Consider the following 17,997-nt stretch of genomic DNA (forward strand, 5'->3'; position numbering starts at 1 on the left):
CCATGTTTCTCCTCCAATGCAAGACAATTGTTTTGTCCCTTAATACATTTCCCTCCCAACTCCAACTTGTCCTGCAAATTACTTGGTGACCCCACTACCGTTGCATTTCATGTGGAATTTTTGGTCCTCCAGAGGAGTCTTGGTTTATAAGTCAACATCCCTTTTCTTTCCTCCCCCCCCCCCCCTGAAAATTTTGCCCTGAAAAATTCAACTTGTGTGCTGGCAACTCAAAGGCACTCAGCCATGAAAATCTTGCCTTTTCTTTTTCTGGGCCTTTTATCTAATGTAACCAACTTACTTGCACGTTAATTGTGTAAAAACTGTCCAACCCATGCCAGCATGGAAAATAGACATTAAATGATGATGATGATGATAGCCTGACAAACAACTGGGTTATGATTATCTTGTAAATCATTTGATATCCAGCTGTTTAATAAGGTTTTATTCTCAACTTATCATTGAAGTCTGATACTTGTAACTTGATTTGATACACATGGAATAAAACGTGTTTTACAATAATGAAAATGACTGACTAATGACCGATGAAACAACTGACTAATGACTGGTGAAACAACTGACTAAAGACGGACAAAACAACTGACTAGCGATGGACGAAACAACTGACTAACAACCAATGAAATGATTGAATAGTAAAGAATAAAACAATTAGTTAATGAAGTATGAAACAATTGAATTATGAATTAACTGAATGATAAATAGTGGAGGAACTGAAAGGTGACACAACTGAATTGACTGTTTTACGACTAATGTATATATTTACAGAAAACATAATGTTAACTAGTCCACTTAAATAGCATTAACAATCTTGCTAAACAAACACCCAATATAAACATAGCTGTCTTTTAAAACACACACACACACACACTAATATTTGTGTCATGTTAACTGAATGGTAAAATATTTCAGTTTGGAAGTTACAAAATATATATAAATAAAAAAAGTAAGATTTTAAAGAAAATAATTATTTTAATAAATTTCTTTATGAACTGGTAGTTGTGGCTGATTCTGGTGTCATGTAACTGGCACCTTTCAAGCTTTGGGCCTCACAGAGGCAATGACAAATGACTGAGGCCTTTGGCAATATGTCATGCTTGAGCAGATGACCCATCAAGCCAAGTGAAATCATAGTTGTGGCAGACACTGGTGTCACACAACTGGTACGGGTGCCAGTGGCATGTAAAAAGCACCCGTTACACTCTTGGAGTGGTTGACATTAGGAAGGACATCCAGCTGTAGAAACCATGCCAAATCAGACTGGAGACTGGTGTAGCTCCCTAGCTTACCAGCTCTGGTCAAACTGTCCAACCCATGCCAGCATGGACAACAGACGTTAAATGATGATGATGATGATGATGCTAAATAAATTTCTCATTTATTTCAGATAAAACATACCCAAGATCTGTTTTCGGTTGAGAAAGCTCCATTCATATTGATGTCTATACATATCACCTCGGGTATCAGCCGTCTTGTATTTGGAAAACTAGCCGACCACCCTAACATCAGCAGAATTCGTCTACAGCAAATAGCATTTTTCGGTTTTGGTACTGTCACAATGTTGATACCATTTTTACCATCATTCTATTGGTTAATTGGTGCTTGTTTGTGTATGGGAATTTTTGATGGCATCTTTATCTGTTTGTTGGGACCCATAGCCTTTGATATAGTTGGCCCAGCGAAAGCATCACAAGCAATTGGTTTCCTATTAGGACTCTTTTCTGTCCCCTTGATGTGCGGACCCCCAGTGGCTGGTAAGTTGACATCCAATTTTATCTCAGTCTTGAATTTTCATTCTATGACAAAATGTTTAATGTGTAAGAATAAGATGTTTACTGATTTGGGTTGTCATCAGCAAAACAATTTGGTATCGAGTTGTTTTGAAGTTGATGAATGCAAAACCACGAGTTTCATTTCAGATTTTAAGTGCAAAAATATTTATTTTTATCATGTAACAAAACAATGCATTGTTGTTTCTACTAGTGTCAGTGCACCAGTACCAGGCACCCAGGAGACTCCATGGAGTGGTTGGCATTAGGAAGAGCATCCAGCTGAAGAAACCATGGAACCTGGTGCTGCTCTCCTGCTTGCCAATTCTAGTCAAACCATTCCAACCATGCCAGCATGGAAAACAGATGCTAAATGATGACAGTGATGTTGATGAAAACTCACTGTCCAAAGTATGATAAGCTTAACATGGCTGACAGACAAACAACTTAAAGAATAAAATTCAAAGAATTTGCTTCCCTCAAACAGTGTTTTCCATTTGAAGTTGAGTATTTAAATTGGCACCTAAGTTTACAGCCCATCTCAGTAGACAAGTGAATGAAACTTATATATCTCTATATACCAGTGTCGCCTTGCTGGCACTTGTGCCGGTGGCACATGAAAAAACATTCGAGCGAGGTCATTGCTAGTGCCACTGGACTGGCTCCTGTGTAGGTGGCACGTAAAATACACCATTTTGAGTGTGGCCGTTGCCAGTACCGCCTGACTGGCCTTCGTGCCGGTGGCACGTAAAAGCACCCACTACACTCTCTGAGTGGTTGGCATTTGGAAGGGCATCTAGCTGTAGAAACTCTGCCAAATCAGATTGGAGCCTGATGCAGCCTTCTGGTTCGCCAGTCCTCAGTCAAATCGTCCAACCCATGCTAGCATGGAAAGCGGACGTTTAACGATGACGATTATATTCATTATGCAGTGAGCTGGCAGAAGTGTTGGCACACCAGGTGAAATGCTTAGCGGTATTTCATCTGTCTTTACGTTCTGAGTTCAAATTCCGCCAAGGTCGACTTTGCCTTTCATCTTTTCGGGGTTGATCTAATCGATTGGTCCGCTCCCCCAAAATTTCGGGCCTTGTGCCTAGAGTAGAAAAAGATTATGTTCATTCATCAGATTTTTTCTGACGAAAGACTTGGTATTTATTGATCATAAAGTGTAACAGTTTGAAGATGATTTGGGATGTTTGAAGATATAATTAGTTGACATGGAGGAGGTGGAGACATTATGTTCTTAAATGAAATTCTGAATAATTAACCACATATTTTCCTCCATCTTTAGGCTTTTTATATGATAAAATGAGGAATTACAACATTGCATTTCATATTGCTGGCACCACCCCCATTTTAGGATCGCTCATCATGTTCTTCATACCGAAAATAACTCAGGTAAGTGTAGTCGTTTTATATTTTATTTTTCCTGTGTGTTCTGCAAGTAGATGTGCTAATATGCAAATTGGTAAAATCAGCAACTGTTACTTGAGTATTTTTTTAATAAATTGTCCACGACTGCTTCCTCCTTTTTGTAGGACAAATATGAATACATAATCCTGTTATGATGGCAACAACCAGTTTGAAAACATTTGAGCTATTCTCAGATTTGACCTGAGAGAAAGAAAGCACGTGGTTTAATCATGAACTCTGTGTATCAAATTCATAAATGGGAACTTATTTACAATTTATTCATAAGTGTGTGTGTGTGTGTGTGTGAGAGAGAGAAATATATGGATGTGTATTTTGAGAGAATGAATAAGTGTGTATGTGTGTGTGTGTTGATATCATCGCGGATCATTTCCCTTCTGCAAATGGTTGAAAGTTACTTTTTTTGTTATTAATAAAATAATGAGCATTTTCCAATTTTTCAAGGTTCCAGGACCTAGAAATGAACAGAAAGTTGTATGAGGCAAAGAATATATCTAAAAATTCATCAATTAAAATATTTTATTGCCATAATAAATTTTCATTAAAATCCAAACCAAAAATCATTGAATTTTCATATTATGTAGTTGTGTGTATTTGTATGTGTGTGTATATATGTGTGTGTGTGTGTGTGTGTGTGTGCTAGAGATGCAATCAACTGGTGTATTTTTTTTGTAATAACTCACACGAAGAAGCACATAACCCTACTAAGAGACTCACTTGACCAGAGATGTTTAAATTATATACAAAGATGACCAAAATATTCTCCTGCATGCTCCTGGACACTGAACTAATTTTACATGCATTTTTGGTTGTCATCAGAGTAAATTGTATATATTTTCTTTCTCCAAACAGCATTCAGACCAATTACCTAATATGGAAATTCAAGCTGATGTATGTAAATCACTTTGTTGATTAGTGTAGTTTGTGTTATTATTTTCACTTTAGTCTCTAGAGTGTGTTATTTATTTCAGCTGTGGCTTAATTTTGTGCATGTTGTATCAGTTTTGTAGAAAGTTATTTTATACAAATCTCAATTACAGACTCATTCCCCTCACAAACAAACAAGATGTTGTTGGCTGTTATTATTTTTATTATTATTAAATATTTTATTAATATTCATTTTAACACACTGTGAAAGAAACTAATCTATGATAACGAGATATCTTCTTTTTTTTTCTATTCTTCTCCTTGTCAGTTCTATATAAATTGAATTCTAAATTATTTTCAAGTGTTCAAATATTTCATGTTATAATACTTAAAAAGTAGAAAATTTCATTCTTAAATTTAATTTTTTTTAAGCATAATTAGGATTTTCTTAGAATATAGAACAAGAAACCAACTAATATAATTTACATATCGTAAAATACCTTAAGAATGAGAACCCAGATTCGAAATTTCCCCAAGACACCTGATGAAGGCTGGAGGGTATATCAGCCGAAACGTTGTGTTAACAACAAACAAGATGAGGACAAATATCTGTCAAATGTAAAGGCAATAATTTAAACCAAGTTGTTAATTGGAAGCAGAAGTAAAACTTGTAGCTATTTAAGTTTTTTTTTTTTTTTAAGTTCTTCAGTTATTGAATTTGAAAAGTACTCTTTTCAGTGTAAACATTTGCTGCGTTCTTTTTGTTTCCTAGTGAGAGGAATGACATGTAGAACAGGTTTTGTGGCTGTGTCACATTAAAGTATTTATACAGAGATAAAAGAACTGCAATAGTATTAAATAACAGACGTTTATCAGAAAGGATGTTTACTGTTGATAATTTTTGAAGTCACTTTTCTCTCACCCCACCATTAGATATCTTGAATTATTTATTAATCACATTTGTAGCTCCAACTCGCATAAACTGTTGTTTTCGTGTTACTGTGAAAACAAACCTTGAATTTTGTTTTGTCTTTATTGACCCTATTTACTTCAAAAATCAGATATAGCCACTCAGAATTTTATTACCCTTAACCCTTTAACATTCAGATTAAATTGTAATATAATTCTTATTTATTGTTTTGAATTAATCAGGCATTATGCTGTACCTTTTGAGATTTTGATGATGTGATTGTATATTTTTCAAATGACATTGTAGAGTAGGTGTGAGAGATCCAATCTGGTTGCTTTGAATACAAAACAAAATATTTTGGCCAGATTTGGCCGGTTTAAATATTAAAAGATTAATTGCAGAAAGTTTTTTTTTTTTATAGCAAATCTATGTTTTGTTGAGGAGTGTCATGTTTGAAACTATTTCCTATTGAAATCAAGTTCATTGAGACAAATGTGACTTGCAAAAAATACCAATTCTTGATTTTTAGTAGATATTTAATGTTATTTCTAGGGTTAATCACTAAGTTGGTTTCCCTTTGTTAGATGATTTTAAAATGTAGTTTAGATGTTTTTGAGAATTTGAAACACTGGGGTGAATTAAGGTTTTGTTAACCCTTTGGAGATGGATCCCCATTTGGAGTTTCACTGCCAAAAAGATGGAGTCATTTATGACCTAGGGACCTCCTCTTGAGCTGAGTGTTCCTGAGAAAGTTGGCAGCATAATTATTAGTCTCTCTGACAAACATTGGAATGAGATTCAATGGGAAAAACAGCGTAAAGTATTCCACTGGGTTGCTTATGCCTTGTGGCATATCTCTAGGCCCTATATTTTCTAAGAATTCATAGGGGTCATCTCTATCTTGTTCAGTATCCCTAATCCTAAAGCAAGGGTTCACAACATTATCTCCATCACCATTGTCGTTTTGATCTTCTCCATTACTTTTCTGGTTGTTTTCACCAGTTTCAGTGTCAGATTCATTGCTAGGTCGAGAGAAATCAGACTCACTAAGGATATTTCCATCAGTGTCACTGTTGGACTTTGCAAACTGTCATGGAAGCCACCATTAAAAGGCTCAGATGTGCAAGAAATGCGAGAAGCAATCTGATTGGCAGGTAAGAAGACCAGCCAGTTAATCTCACGGCTTGTATTATTGGGCTGATGGATCAGCCCAGTCGTTTGGCCAATAGATTGTCTCCCTGTTGTCTCCTAAGAGTTAAGCACCAAAGTTTGTAACCAGACTACTCTTTTACTTGTTTCAGTCATTTGACTGCGGCCATGCTGGAGCACCGCCTTTAGTCAAGCAAATCGACCCCAAGACTTATTCTTTGTAAGCCTAGTTCTTATTCTATCAGTCTCTTTGGCCAAACTGCTAAGTTACAGGGGACGTAAACACACCAGCATCGGTTGTCAAGTGATGTTGGGGGGGGGACAAACACAGACACACATATATATACATATATACAACGGGCTTCTTTCAGTTTCCATCTACCAAATCCACTCACAAGGCTTTGGTCGGCTCGAGGCTATAGTAGAAGACACTTGCCCAAGGTGCCACGCAGTGGGACTGAACCCGGAACCATGTGGTTGGTAAGCAAGCTACTTACCACACAGCCACTCTTGCGTTCACTTTGATCCGATAAGCAGATTCAGTTTCACAGACTAGTGAAGAACAAATCAAATATTTTAACTTTAATTAATACTAATTATCTTTTATGAAATATTAACTTCAATCATTTCCATTTTCTCAATACTTAGCATGAATATAATTTTTAACGAAGATAAAGTTTAAAAATCAAGTGTGGTTTCTTTTTCTTTCTTTTTTTTCTTAAATTAAATCTAAGAAAAATTTTCCTAGAAAACTTTCAGATTTTACTCAATTTTTAATAATGCAATAGATTCTTTTTTTTTTTTTTGTTCCAGAAAAAAGGTATTTGAATCTTATTTAATTGGAATTTCCTGACGGTATTAATTATTCCCTTACCAATACATATTTCAGTTTTAGACATTTAGTTCTGTATTTGGTAGATTTCTTGTGATCCAATTCAGATTTGATCCACCTAAAACTTATTTCATCAAATGTTTTTATACATTTTGTTTTTTATGCTTTTTAATTTTCTTTGCCACTACTGCTGCCACCACCACCACCTCCCCACCAAGTCAAATGTTTTTTCTTTTTCCTCTTCATGTATGTTTTGTTTTATAAATGTTGTTTGCATGATAGTTTTGTAGACTTAAACACCTTACCTTCTTCATAATAAATAGTATGAATGTTTCTAATTCTTAATTAATTATATAATTTGATTGCTTCATCTCGGAGTTGAGAGAAAACTGTGGTTATACCTTGAATAATTTGATGAAAAATTACTTTCAATTATAATTTCAATTTCTTCTGATTATTTCAGGAATATTTTGGGAAAAATTTTAAATTCTAAGATTTCTTTAGTGTCACTCAAGTCATTTGATTCTTTTTTTTTTAACAGCCTACAATTTGTAATTCCATTTTTTAATTACAATTAGTTCCAACTGAATGAAGTTTGTCTTTTAATAAGATTTTGAAGTGATTTTTAAAAAATTAATTTTTTATACAAGAGTGTTTTTTACAAACTTAGAAGCACCAAATGAGTTGGTATTTTATAGAAACACTTAGAAAAAAACCATTTCAAGTTGACAAAAATACCTGAACAATCTAGGATGGGTACTTGCAATCTTCTGTGAGTCAGGAAAAGTTCCTGTCTAGATTTTATCATTTAATGTTTTTATGCTTGAATTTGTCAGATGGAATTTGTTGAGGCAGATTTTCTTTGGCAGGATGCCTTTCCTGTTACCAACCCTCACCTGTTTCCCTTCAAGGAAATATTTCTCCCATGGCCTGACATTTTTCACACAAGACCGGAAATGAAAATCTTTCATAATGCTCATTTACAACCATCCCATGATGTCACGACGAGGAAGCACACACACAAAACAGGCTTCTTTCAGTTTCCTTCCATCAGATCCACTCACAAGGCTTTGGTTGTCTTAGGACTATAGTAGAAGACACTTGCCCAAAGTGCTGCACAATGGGACTGAAACCAAGACCATATGGTTGGCAGGAAAGCTTAACAATCCAGCAATACCTGCACCATATATACATATATATAAACAGTAGCATGTCTCTTCTGTCCCATTGGTGCAGTGAATGTAACAATTACCAACTTTTATAGTCTGTTGGTTCACTTGAAACTACAGTCTTGACTCCTTCAAATTCAACTGGAATTATGACACAAACCACAGAAGACTGGTTTCTTGTGGGAAGTTATTGACCTAAAAAAAAAGTGCAAATGCTCTAATTATGTTTAATGATGTTTCTATAGTCTGCTGCAATTTATTTGCTTCAATAATAATGCTGTAGCAAATTCTTAATGAACCAATCCTTTAAACAATTTAAATTCCTGTTTGGATGGTTTTAACACAGTCCTCTGACAAATAGTCTCATATTCTTGAAACTATTGTTATTAGCAAAACCAACAGCACTTGTGCCCAGCGTCGCCTTCCTGGCACTCGTGTTGGTGGCACATGTAAAGACATTCGAGCGAGATTGTTGCCAGTACTGCAGGACTATTTGACTAACAATTTGAAACAGAATTGTGAAAATTGATGACAATCTGGAGTAACTTTTGTTATAATATATGGAGACAAAAAAAATCATTTTTGCACTTTTAAAATAATCTTGCTTTTTTTTTTTTTTTCAGATCAAAAGATTCACACATTCTCAAGGCTTAAGAGGGAGAAGAAAAGGGATTTATTTAGAATATATTTTGGCAAAAATTTTTTTTTAATATGTAAAATAAACCTCATTGATTTAATAATCATTAGTCCATGTAAAAACTGATTTTTTTGTTAGAAATATATCTATTGAACTGTGATTCTTATTTTTCTTTCCAGACTCTTCCTGCTGTTACACAAGTTGATGAATTTGCTGCGGTCTCTTTAACAGACATGAGGGCACCACAAGAAAATCGTAAGCCTTTTTGCTATTTAATTTCTGATTTACTGTATTTTCCAGCATACAAGTCAATGTGGGGCCCAGATCGCTAGATTTTAGTCTCAATTCCCAGACAGGGCGGTACATAGTACTCTTAAGCGAAACACTTCATTTCATGTTGTTCCAGTTCCCCTTTCGATCAGTGGAAAATATTGGCCTGCATGCCTAGCTAGCAGGGTTGCAACATTTGAAGGCTAAAACCATGAAAAAAGTGCATTGTGACCAGCAACGTGTAACAACATCTGATAGCCTGGCTGGTCGCACAATCACAAGTCAATGTAGTATATAGTGTAAACGTCCAAACATTATCAGCATCTTAATGAAAAATAAAATGGAACAGGGTGAAGGGTGAGTTTTGATAATCATTGGCCATACACTGATTGTTCAAGATATTTGTTATTAGAGATTGTATCAATGAAATACATTACTGTATTGGAAGAATATATAGGAATTCTGTGTAGAACCCTGAAAGAACGACCATGGGTGCTTGCTGCATGAAACATTAATAGTAAAGTTTATGTTAATATACTTAGAATAGTAAACTAAGAAAATATGACTTTAACTCTTTGCCAGTCCAAAGCAGTTTCATAATTTTGCCCCCTAAGCATCCCTGCAATTTTCATACTTTTAGTTCTTCTTTCATACGTTCTGGATAACAAAGATTTTTTGGGGGGGAGGTGTTCAAGTTGACAATTTATTTCATTGGCCTCAAAAGGCAAAGCTGACTTCAGTGGCATTCGAACTCAGTACATAAGCTTGTCCAGCATAGTAATAATTCTGCCTTATTGTAAAAATAAAGAATCTTTACAGTAACAATATTTATCTGAACAAAAATCATTCAACTTGGAAAATACAAAACATTAAAAAGTGTTCATATTTTAAACCTTTTATTAATAATAAATATAATTAGTTTCATGGAAATGAACCCCTTGAAGTAAGAGTTAAAGAAGCTGTTAAATCAATAGAAAAAGTATCAAACTGATTGATTGTCAGGTCAATAATTTTCTTGTAATAATTGAAAGTAAGAATATAAAGTTATTTACAGACATTATGAGTTTGTCTGTATGGAATTATATGTATATTAAATATTTTTCTTTTGTTTTTAGGTCCTGTGAAATCGTCCAATGTCGATGTAATCATTGTTAAGCCACAAGATTATAGAGAACCAATGCTAATCAACCATGATTTAGAATTAAAAGATATTCAAACTGAACAGCAAGAATCTCCAGAAGACCAGCTTTTGAATAATAAAGAGAAGTCTGAACAAGAAGTTAATTCTATTCACTCATAGACAAAAAAAAAAAGGAACTATGGATTAACTTTGGAACCCAGAATTAAAGAAATGCCATTCATGATCTCCAGCAGTCAATGCCACTTATTTCAATCTGTTAAAATGTTCTAAATTATAATTTTTTAAAAGATTTTTATAAAATTTTAAGCCTTTTCCATCCATTGAAGAAATTAAGAGCAGGAATTTTTTTTGACTCTTTAATACCAGTTGCAAACTATTTGTTAAAGTTTAAATTCCTTTTCGTGCCAGATTCTATACAGGCATTAAAAAAAGAGAAAACAATCTATCCCACACGATAAAAAAAGCCTCTTTTATAAACAATGTCAAAATAATGCTTTTTATTTTTTTGCCTCCCTCGAAGCAGTGTAACTATTCAATTCAATAGTGACCAGTCACAAAACTATAATCCTCCCTATTATAGAGTATGAGGCCTGAAAATTTGAGGGGTGGGGCAAGTTGATTACCTTGACCCCCAGTGCTTAAATAACATTCTATCAACCCTGAAAAGATAAAAGGCAAAGTTAACCTCGGCAGAATTCAAACTCAGAACATAAAGCCAGAAGAAATACCAGTAATCATTTTGTCTGGCCTGCTAATAATGAATCTGCCAGCTCGCTGCCTTAATAGTGATTTCTTAGAAGATATTTCTCTTCAAATGTAAAGGAAATTGTCTATAAAGATATCATTTTGCAGGGTTATTGTTAAATTATATTTGCCTTCATTCATTGAAATATGTTTTATTGGAAATTAATCAAAATTTTACTCACATTGATCTATTTACTTTTGGAGATGTTCTTTATTGATTCTATCGTTGGAGGGGGTGGGTGGGTGGAAGAGGAACTAGAATTTCATTTCCATTTAAGATAATGGGGATAACTGGGCAAAAAACTATATTTTGGCAGTTTTCTGCTATCCATAACTCACAAAACCACTTCAACTACCTCGTCCTGATGGATTTAGGAATTGAAAGAATGGTAACGCTATCAGTTGGCATAAGTGATTGTAAAACTAAGAACTTTCAAGAATTTGCTTTCTTTAACTAAAGCAAATATAAACCTCAGAGAAATAAATGTTTTATATATATTAAACATTATAAGTCTTGATTTCTTTCTGGTCACTGATAATCAATTGTCAGAATTCATGTTGATGCCAAGGAAACCAACAATTAAGTTTATTGACTAGCTTATTCTTTAATTCTTATAAATTACCAGTCGTAACCTGTCACTACGCTGCTGGGTAACAACCTAATCAAAATGAAATAGATCTCCTTGATATGCTCAACAACAACCTCTTTTTTTTTTCTTTCACACACTCAACAAGTCATTAGAGCGAGTCTTTTTTAAAGTCAGTGTTGTCTATATGTTGACACAAACAACTCAAAAGATAACTATGTATCTTATTTTTCTAAGTCGGTGTTGCAGTGTGTTGACAGACTCGCTTAAAATAACGTTTTTAATCAAAACGTCATAATAACTATCACATACTCTCTCTCAACTTTTTCTTTTTGCCTTATAAGGATATGTTGTGACAAGTTATCTTCCCCCTCTATAAACAGATGTTATGGATAGATAGATGGAAATTTTTTTTTTTAAGGTTATATTCTAGAAGACTAAAAACAAAATCCTTCACTACAACTTAAGATTTCTGGACTAATAGTGAGACAGATGCCCCAACCCCCTACATCAGGTCAATAATATTTATGGACACTTACCAGTACACTTACTGGCTGAGATTACATTTTAAATGGTTACTTGTATAAATCATACAAGTACAAAAACTGAGATCCAAAATACTTATCCAAACAGATAAGAGGAAGACAAAACTAAAAACCAATCTTCATCGACTGCTGCCAGACCATGTTAAGAACAAGAAACGATCTCGGGTGAGGTGGGGTCAAAAGGATTAAATTATTTTTCTATCACAGTTCTGAGAAACCATTTTAACTTACAAGTAAACTGTTTTTAATTACAGCAAGAAGCTAGAAGTAATTTTAGAGCAAAATTTCATTAAATTTAAATCATCTTAAAGAGATACATTATAATACAATAGAAGCAAGTATAGTTGTCTACATTCACAATTGTAGAGTAACTTTGATAGGCAAAATGGATGCATTTGCTTTGATTAAATAATTAAAATTGGTGTCCTGACTGTAAAAAGCAGTGGAACCAAAGAAAATGTGAAAAAGGAGAGCAGATTGTGTGGTGAAAGTTTAAAGAAGGAAACTTAGTTGAGACAGAAACAAGAGTTTGCTGATCTGTAGTGTGGAGAGATGGATGATGTGGATAAAGGCAGAAATGTCTGGGGTGTTAAGAAATTGGAAGTAATGATGGTGAATTGTGCAGATGAAAGATATTAAAGAAGAAAAAAAAAGTGGGGTGAAGTGGCATCGATACTATTACTGGTGTAGCAGTTCAGGGGTTTGCTCAAACTGGGGGAAAATTTGAATCTCAGTGAGGTCTAAAACAAAGTTTAATTGGAACCCATCTGACACCCCATGTCTACTCCATTCATATGATGTATTGCTTTCTTCAATAATCTCAGAGCATGACTATAAACTTGTTGGGGTTCATGAAAATAACAGAAGGCTAAATACAGTTTCGTTTGTTCTCTTTGAGAGAAATAGAAGCATTTAGAGATGGGAAGATCAGTGATGTGACAGAGTGGAGGGGATTGAATGCGGTGCAGGGGTCAAATTATGAGCTTTGAGGCTGTTGCCATGAAGAATGATGGTGTAAAAGGAATTGACTTTTACGGTGAAGGGGAGTGTAAAGTGTGGAATGAGTGAAGAACAATTCATGGCTGGAAGTGCAATGTGACAGAATTTTGTTAAGGCAGCTACAATTGAGGTAACAAGACAGGTGGGATTATTGGGCTTAACGAAGTATAACGAAGACATTAATGGCAACATTTGAAAAATGTTTGTTTGAATGATGAGGTGGGTGAATATAGAAAGAAATGACGTTATCCAGTAAATCAATCATATTTAACAGGTATTTATCAACCCATGTATGCTATGTACTGTAAAAGACATCGGCTTACATCATAACCTTGGTATTTGGCATCAAGAATTGTAAAATCCCACAATAACAAAAGCTGAACTCATAAGCATCAAAAGTGAACTTGACCGTTCAACAAAAAAACGCTTGAAAAATGAAGTGAAAAAATTTTTTAAATACCTGAATTTCTAAAAAATATTGTTATGAGATTCTAGAAATATTTTCAAATGAAAATAGATATGTTGTATTGCTTTGTTCATAATCTTGGGTGATGATTACAAACTTGTTGAGATTCGTGAAAATCAGACATGTCTTTGTTCATTTCTTCTAAAGTCCAATTAATAAATTTTCTTCAGTTTTTCAAATGTTAGGAAAAACTGAAGTCAATTAAGGAAAAATTAATAACACTACAAAAATTTTTTACCCTTTCATTACAATATTTCTGTTGGAAAACACAGTTTTTGCTTTCATTAATTTTGAGAATAATGAATTTAGTAAAATGATTTTGTCATTAAGTTAGTTGGTGTACGGAATTTAAATTAACATGGGATTTTGAGGGAAAGTTTTAATTTAGAGAAAAAGGAAGAATTTAGTAAAATAATTTTGTCATTATTAAGTTGGTGTATAGGATATAAGTTAACATGGAATTTTGAGGAAAAGTTTTAATTGAGATCACTTTAAAACCGGAAGTTTATATTATGGAACCAGGGGCAGTCTCTGGCACTTTGGTATCAAAAAGGTTAAACCATTCCCCATGAGAAGAATATTTCTTTGTGGTCATTCTATATGAGATGGAGTCAGAACTTTAGGATGGACATCTTTGCAAATTAAATATTTTTCCTAATTATACCCTAATCATCTCTATGCAGAGTGTGACTTAGTCACGAATGCTAAAAACCTTCAGGACCCACCTATGTAACCATGGGCAAGCATAGACCACTGCCATCCACCCAGAATGTGACAGGGTAGGGAGGGCTGAAAGGGCTGCACCAGTATTCAAAGGGTGCTGAGTCACATACCTTTACAGGTTAATAAACTCTCATCCACAATTACCTTTGTAGATTCAATGAGAAGTTTAACACTTATCTTTACACTTGCTTCAGTCATTAAATTACGCCCATGCTGGGGCACCAACTTGAAGAATTTTTAGTCAAACGAATCAACCCCAGTTTTTTTATTTATTCTTTTTAAACCTGGCACTTTATCAATCTCTTTTGCAGAACTGCTATGTTATGGGGTCATAAACACAGCAACAACACTGGTTGACAAGCAGTGGTGGGGGACAAAGATACACACACGCACACACACATTATATATATATATATATATATATATATATATATATATTCGGTGGGCTTCTTTTAGTTTCCACTCACAAGGCTTTGGTCAGCCCCAGGGCTATAGAAGAAGACACTTGCCCAATGTGCCATGCAGTGGGACTGAACCCGAAACTACAAGGTTAGGAAGTAAATTTCTTACCGCACAGCCACACCTATGCTGTCTTTAACCATTGTCTTTAAGGATACAATAATATTCCAGGGTCCAAGCCTGATCCATGTGGGGATAAAACCTCTATAAAAAGCCATTAAGCCTTCAGTTCTGGCAGTCTGCAACAAAAAATAAAATTTAGAAATACTAAAAAATACTCTGGGCTTCTATGACAAAATAAAATGCAATCGACATTCTATAATTTATTATTTTTTTAGTTCTTTACATCATTTTAGCCATCGCAACTCAGACCACACATGAGCACTGCATCCACATTATGTTTCTTGGCAATTTTATTTTTTTCTCTTATTTACATTTAATTTCTAAATGCCAGTTTAAATACAATTATGTTTTAACTTGGAAGGGTTGTCGTGCTATAAATAAACACACACTGGTTCTATTTTACTTCATTATTATTATTTGACCAATTAACTAATGTTATGGACACTTTGACAAACAGATTGATTAACAGAATGATTAATCAAATAACTGATTAGTTGATTGGTCAAACAGTTAACAAATTGAATAATAAAGAAGTGAAATAGAACCAGTGCATGTGTTTATTATTGGCATAATGACCCTCCAAAGACAACAAAATATATTTCGACGCACTAATTCACATCAAGAATCTTACAAACCAAATACAAAAATGAAATAAACAGAATTAGTCTTCCAGATAAAAATTTCATTGTGATTTACATTGACCCATAGGGCTTAACTTGTACTGAAAGTGAAAGTCGACCTCAGCAGAATTTGAACTCAAAACATAATGCTGCAAAGCATTTTGCCAGGCATGCTGATGATTCTTCCAGCTCCTTGCTTCAAGGATTATCATAATAATGGTTTCAAATTTTTGCGCAAGGCCAGCAATTTCAAGGGAGGGATTAAGTCGATTACATTAACTCCATGTTCAACTGGCATTTATTTTATTAGCCCTGAAAGGATGAAAGGCAAAGTTGACCTTGACAGAAAGAACATTAGCAGATGGAATGCCACTAAACATTTTGCCAGACATACGGTCTTGCTCCCGTGCCGGTGGCACGTAAAAAGCACGATTTGAGTGCGATCGTTTCCAGCTTCGCCTTACTGGCACTTGTGCCAATGGCATGTGAACAAAACATTGGACTGACTCCTGTACAAGTGGCACATGAAAAACACCATTTGAGCGTGGCTGTTGCCAGTACCACCGGACTCGCCTTCGTGCCAGTGGCACGTAAAAGCACCCACTACACTCTCGGAGTGGTTGGCATTAGGAAGGGCATCCAGCTGTAGAAACTCTGCCAGATCAGATTGGAGCCTGGTGTAGCCATCTGCTTCGCCAGTCCCCAGTCAAATCGTCCAACCCATGCTAGCATGGAAAGCGGACGTTAAATGATGATGATGATGATGATGACTAATGATTCTGCCAGTTCACTACCTTAAGGATTATCATAATATTAAGCTGTGAAACTAAATAGAAGTGATGTTTCAAGTAAGAATTTAAAACATTATTTAAATCAAACATTTAAAAGTAAATGGGAAAAGGAATTACTTGAACGATACAGTCCAGTGAAGAGGTGTATATGGCAGAAGCAGTCCCGTTGGTCGTCTTTAATACACGTTGATTCATTAAACGAGTCTAAAAATTAAAAAATCAGGAGTAGAAGACAAAAATACTTCAATATTTTTCAAATAGTTTTACTTCAGTAAAATACAAACATATGTTAAGTGGAGCTATAAAGAGCATCGACAGAGTTATCTACTCTTACATGAGTATCAATTTTTTTTTTTTTTTTATAACTTACTAGAGATTAAGAAAATAGGTTAACAAATTTCAGAGAGCAACATAATCAATTAAACTCTTGAAGATTGTAAATGGATTGAGATTTTCCTCTTGGAGAAAAGAAACAAAACATCTGCCATCATTCATTTGTAGCTTCCGAAGAGGAGACAATTTCAATGAAGAGTAAAACATTTAAGTATGATGCTTAAAGGAAAAATCAAATCCTTGTTAGTTGGGATGATGTCAGCAATGTTTCAGACTTATTGGAACTTGTTAGCAAAGCACAAATAAGTGGAATACAATTGATGGAAAAAAAAAAGCATAGGTTCTTAGATATACAATTCTGTTCTAATAATTGTATTTGAGATTAAAGACTAATTTACTGATGTAGATCATATACACCAACTCATTCTTTCTTCTTTTTCTTGTTTCAGTCAATTGACTGCAGCCATGCTGGAGCACCACCTTTAGTCGAGCAAATCAACCCCAGGACTTCTTTGTAAGCCTAGTACTTATTCTATTGTTCTCTTTTGCTGAACAGCTAGGTTACAGGGACATAAACACACCAACATAAGTGTCAAGTAATGGTGGGCGGTGGGGACAAGCAGACACACAAGTACAAACATATATATATATATATATATGTATATATATATATATATATATACACACACACATACATACATACGACGGGTTTCTTTCAGTTTCCGTCTACCAAATTCACTCACTAGGCTTTGGTCGACCCAAGTCTATATATATATATATATATATATTATACATATGGATATATACATATACACACACACAAACAGGCTTCTGTCAGTTTCCATCTACCAAATCCATTCATAAGGCCTTGCTCAGTCTGGAGCTATAGTAGAAGACACTTGCACAAGGCGGCATTCAGTGAGACTGAACCCATGTGGTCAGGAAGCAAACTTCTTACCCCCTCAACCACATCAGTGCCATGTTTACTAGAAAACTGTTAACAGATTTACAAACTCACTTACCTTCACAACATCAATGGGGTTAGACGTTATAGCACCAGCAAGTCCAGCAGTAAAACTGGCACTAAACAAAGGTAAAAAAAGAAAAAGAAAATACGTGCAATCACATTTTCAAAATCTCAAAGCTCTGGGATAAGGCATGATTAAGTCAAAACAATGTAAACAGATAAGCTGTGACATCAGGAGATACTGATAAATCGGGTATAGCTGATCGTGTAGGGAAAAATGAAGACCACCTCCCCGCTGTGGGATGAAGTTAAAATAATAGATAGAGAACATCACTGGAAAATACGAAAACTAAAAGCAGCAGCACATATGCTAGGACACAAGCTCCTAAGCAGACAGAGTCCAGATGCGAGTAGCATATGGGAACCGGTATTAAGGAAGGATAGGAGAAT

At 34.7% G+C, this 17,997-nt stretch overlaps 2 protein-coding genes across 12 annotated transcripts in view; one reads left to right on the top strand and one right to left on the bottom strand.

Annotated features, from left to right (window-relative positions):
• LOC106877820 (monocarboxylate transporter 10) overlaps positions 1 to 10,366 on the top strand; it is a 28,237-nt gene extending 17,871 nt beyond the window's left edge. The window contains exons 4-8 of one of the 2 annotated variants that reach the window (XM_014926837.3): positions 1,403 to 1,769; positions 3,076 to 3,182; positions 4,068 to 4,106; positions 8,959 to 9,034; positions 10,165 to 10,366. In XM_014926837.3, coding sequence (XP_014782323.1) covers positions 1,403 to 1,769; positions 3,076 to 3,182; positions 4,068 to 4,106; positions 8,959 to 9,034; positions 10,165 to 10,349 — 774 coding nt within the window. In that variant the 3' untranslated portion in view covers positions 10,350 to 10,366. The remainder of the gene's footprint in view (positions 1 to 1,402; positions 1,770 to 3,075; positions 3,183 to 4,067; positions 4,107 to 8,958; positions 9,035 to 10,164) is intronic. The other variant, XM_014926838.3, reaches the window with a different exon arrangement.
• LOC106877821 (kidney mitochondrial carrier protein 1) overlaps positions 1 to 17,997 on the bottom strand; it is a 33,793-nt gene that overhangs the window by 2,503 nt on the left and 13,293 nt on the right. For 2 of the 10 annotated variants that reach the window (XR_016237431.1, XR_001410419.3), the window contains 5 exons: positions 17,603 to 17,663; positions 16,365 to 16,451; positions 14,872 to 14,952; positions 13,526 to 13,722; positions 2,894 to 3,669 (listed from right to left, as the gene is read on the bottom strand). Coding sequence is in view for 6 of the 10 variants with exons in the window: in XM_014926842.3 (XP_014782328.1) it covers positions 3,582 to 3,669; positions 14,825 to 14,952; positions 16,365 to 16,451; positions 17,603 to 17,663 (364 nt within the window). In the remaining 4 variants the exon portion in view is untranslated. Of the gene's footprint in view, positions 1 to 2,893; positions 3,670 to 9,928; positions 13,723 to 14,692; positions 14,953 to 16,364; positions 16,452 to 17,602; positions 17,664 to 17,997 lie in introns of those variants that run through there. The other 8 variants (XR_008266229.2, XR_016237432.1, XM_014926842.3 and 5 more) reach the window with 5 other exon arrangements.

The sequence above is a fragment of the Octopus bimaculoides genome, chromosome 19 (genome assembly GCF_046866305.1).
Source record: "Octopus bimaculoides isolate indiv1 chromosome 19, ASM4686630v1, whole genome shotgun sequence".
In the NCBI taxonomy this organism is placed as follows: Eukaryota; Metazoa; Mollusca; class Cephalopoda; order Octopoda; family Octopodidae; genus Octopus; species Octopus bimaculoides.